The sequence below is a fragment of the Octopus bimaculoides genome, chromosome 2 (genome assembly GCF_046866305.1).
Source record: "Octopus bimaculoides isolate indiv1 chromosome 2, ASM4686630v1, whole genome shotgun sequence".
In the NCBI taxonomy this organism is placed as follows: Eukaryota; Metazoa; Mollusca; class Cephalopoda; order Octopoda; family Octopodidae; genus Octopus; species Octopus bimaculoides.
Genome location: NC_142929.1, coordinates 158,624,362 through 158,627,793, shown reverse-complemented (window position 1 = coordinate 158,627,793; position 3,432 = coordinate 158,624,362). Strand labels below are relative to the sequence as shown.

The 3,432-nt window shown below is 36.9% G+C and overlaps 1 protein-coding gene across 1 annotated transcript; it reads left to right on the top strand.

Moving 5' to 3' along the window:
• Positions 1 to 787: 787 nt before the first annotated feature.
• LOC149137272 (uncharacterized) lies at positions 788 to 1,321 on the top strand. The gene has a single exon (XM_089339161.1). The coding sequence runs from the start codon at positions 788 to 790 to the stop codon at positions 1,319 to 1,321; it is 534 nt and encodes a 177-aa protein (XP_089195287.1).
• The last annotated feature ends 2,111 nt before the right edge of the window (positions 1,322 to 3,432 follow it).

The following is a 3,432-nucleotide window of genomic DNA, read 5'->3' as shown; positions in this document are numbered from 1 at the left end:
GAAATGTTACTGACTTGTGTGGTGGTGATATTTTCCTTGCACAATTGGCTGCTGGTTATGCTTCGTGCTTCCTTGCTCGAATTCTCATTACTCCTGACACTTCCACTGCAGTTGTTGTTGTTGTTGTTGTCATTGCTGTTGCTACTCCTCCTGCTACTACCACTATCATTTACATCTAGAGTGAGTAGGGGCGAGTGACGGCAAAAGACAATTTCGCGTTCTACATCTCCTCCCACTTCCCTCGCTTGTTGACTTGCTAATAAAGACGATGTCTTATTAAATTTTGCAAATTTGAAAGGAAAATTAATTTTCTTTTCGAGTGATTTTTGCCCCGCAGAGCAAAAAGCGTTATAACAATAAAATATAACAATAACAATCTTTTTGGAGGTAAACAAGGCACACACTTACGGAGCTCTGAAATACACGTCCAGCTCTGGCGACAAAGATAGTAATAATAATAATAATAATAATAATAATAATAATAATAATAATAATAATAATAATAATAATAATAATAATAATGATAATAATAATAATAATAAGTGAGGCGGATAATAATTATTGAAGATAACGAAGAAAGAGTAAACAAATGGAAAATGAAATCTCTTCGTGAGCAATATCTCAGAGAAATCGAAGGAAAACACAAGATCCAGACTTGGAGATGGCTAAGAAAAAGTGATCTAAAAGGATTACTGAGGCATTGCTATGCAGATGCCAGGAACAAGTTTTGAGAATTAATCACAGCAAGTTCCAAATAGATAAAAACAGTGAATCTCCCCTTTGTAGGATGAGTGGCAACAGAAACGAAACAATCTCACTTACTGTGAGTGAATGTAGCAAACTGGCCCAAAAGCAATACAAAAACAAACACGATAACGTGGCTAAGTTCGTCCTAGACAGATCAAGGAAATTGTGCGAACATGAACCAGGAGTCACCGAAAACAAAGAATATAAGATACTGGGGGATTGTACAATCCAATGTGACATCCTAATCGATGTTCGGAGACCAGATATTGTTGAGGTAAATAAAAGAATAAAGGAAACCAAAATTATAGACATTGCAATACCTGGGGATGCACGTACAGATGACAAAGGACTAGAAAATACTGAAAAGTACAGAATACTTAAAGACGAAATTGCAAGAATATGGACTATGAGGGGAGTATCTGTCATTCCAGTAGTTGTAGGAGCACTCGGAGCACTAACAACCAATTTCGAGAAATATTTCAAGGAAATCGGAATCGACACGAGATCAGAGCAAGCCCCCAAAACAGCTCTGCTGGCGACAGCTAGGATTTTGAGATTGGTTCTTGGATGTTGAAAGGCTCCCACGATAATTAATAACCAAGTATCAAATTTTGTAATGTCCGGACAGAGACCCTGTAAGAGCTCTGACAGTGAGCTGTTGTCCGCTCTCACTGAATCTACTAGAGCAAACAAAACCGAGTGCTCTGAGAAGTAAAACAATAATAATAATAATAATTGCTTGAAATTTAAACACCATGTCAGCAAGTTCGAGAGAGAGCAAGTCTATTACATTCATTCCCAGTGTTCAACTGGAACTTATTTTATCGACCCTGTAGCGATGAATGCCGACTTCGGCGGAATTTGAACTCAGAAAGTAAAGAAGGACGCAATGCCGCTAAACAGTTTATCCGGCATGCTAATGATTCTACCAGCTAACAACAATAATAATATCAATGATGATGATGGTTACTTTAATTGACCACAGGGGCCCAAGACATTGAGAATAATATCAAAGGATGAATTACTGCAAATGCGGCGTATAAAAGGTGGTGTTTACAGCGATCAAAAGAAATCAACATTAATGAATACATAACGAACGATATAGACGTTGTCATCCAAATATCGCTCAACCGTGATAAATCTAACTAGTGTAATTTTGGGAAATCCATCAGTCATCTAAAGTGCACTCTCCCAATTTCTTTTCTCTTACTTAGAAATATATGATCAGAATAAACCCGTTTAGTCAACATATTTCCCATTCGAATTCTCTTTCCGAAAAATACACTCGATGGCAGATTACACTCATTAACCTCAGCTTCCTCTTCTAATGGATTCTGAAGAGGTTCCTCGCATCAAACCTTTCAGATGAGTCCGCCATACAAAGTCTTTCGTCACAACCAATAAGCAGCGCAAGATTTGCCGATTTTTCCTGCCAAAGGAAAATGGTGCATCATCTTTATTATAGACTCGGTGTACAGCCAGATTTGTCCTACATATGACAGCAGTTATTCAATACAAGCTCACAAGCTGATAATGCAAATACAGTGAAAGATGGTGTAGAGGAAGACTTCGTGCTCTTGCACGCATCTCGCACATTTTCGGCTGTCGGCACTTCCAGTGCTGAATAGTTTGACTCGCACTAATAATGCCCCGGCACCACTACAGCACAACTGTACCAAGGATGTTTGATGCGAAAGAGATTTCGCTGTTGTTTCTAGTACGCTAAGGTTACAGTATTTACTTTGAAGGAATTTCACTGCTGTATTTAGCAGACGATCTCCTTGATTTGAAATTAAACTATCGTTGACATTTATCTGACGCGCTAACCATTCTGCCAATCGACCATCGTCGTCATTTCCGCCACAGAGCTTCTTAAACGAAATCGCAAACATTTATTTCCTTATTTTTAAAGGCGATAGGGTGTGATTTCAGAGTGATTAAACCACTATTTGAGACAGGTCGAACGATCATATAATAGCTCTCTCATTGGCACCAATATTTCCATCATTATCATACCACTATCTCAATAGTATGTATTTCCATATTTAAGAGGCGAAAAGATAAACACATTTCTTTCCTTCTCGCTCTTTTTCCTTTTTTGCTTCTTTTTGTCCTTCTATTTTCCATGCAATATTTTCTGATTGTTAACATATTTTGCTTGATTTGTATTTTTCTCTATCTTCTTAATCTTTTTGTTTTCTGAGTTTTATTAATCATCTCATCATTTGCAATCTGAGAACGTCACCACTTTATTGGGTGTTGCTGGTCGACATGGGTAATTTGATATACGGAAGAATCAGGAGTGTCCCACAATGATCATGTTAGTGTTATTGATCCATGCATCTCTGCTACTCAGCCACAGCCGGAAGAAACAAGAAGAAAAAAAAAACTAGCAAAATAACGCGCAAAACAAATTACGATATCACAGACAAAATTTGCTCCATAACAAAACACAAAATAAGGAAAACCTCAAACGTAAGAGAAGTGGTAATAAAACAAAATAGAAAGTATTTGCCAAGAATATATAGGTGAGTAAAAAGAAAAAATTGAGAAAATTGTATCACTTTTATTCACCATATCAACGGTTAATCTCTTTCACAGAGAGAACGAGGGGGATAAAGAGTGAGATGAAAATAATATTAAAAAAAAGTTAAGAGAATATTAAAGAATAAAAATGGAATGTAA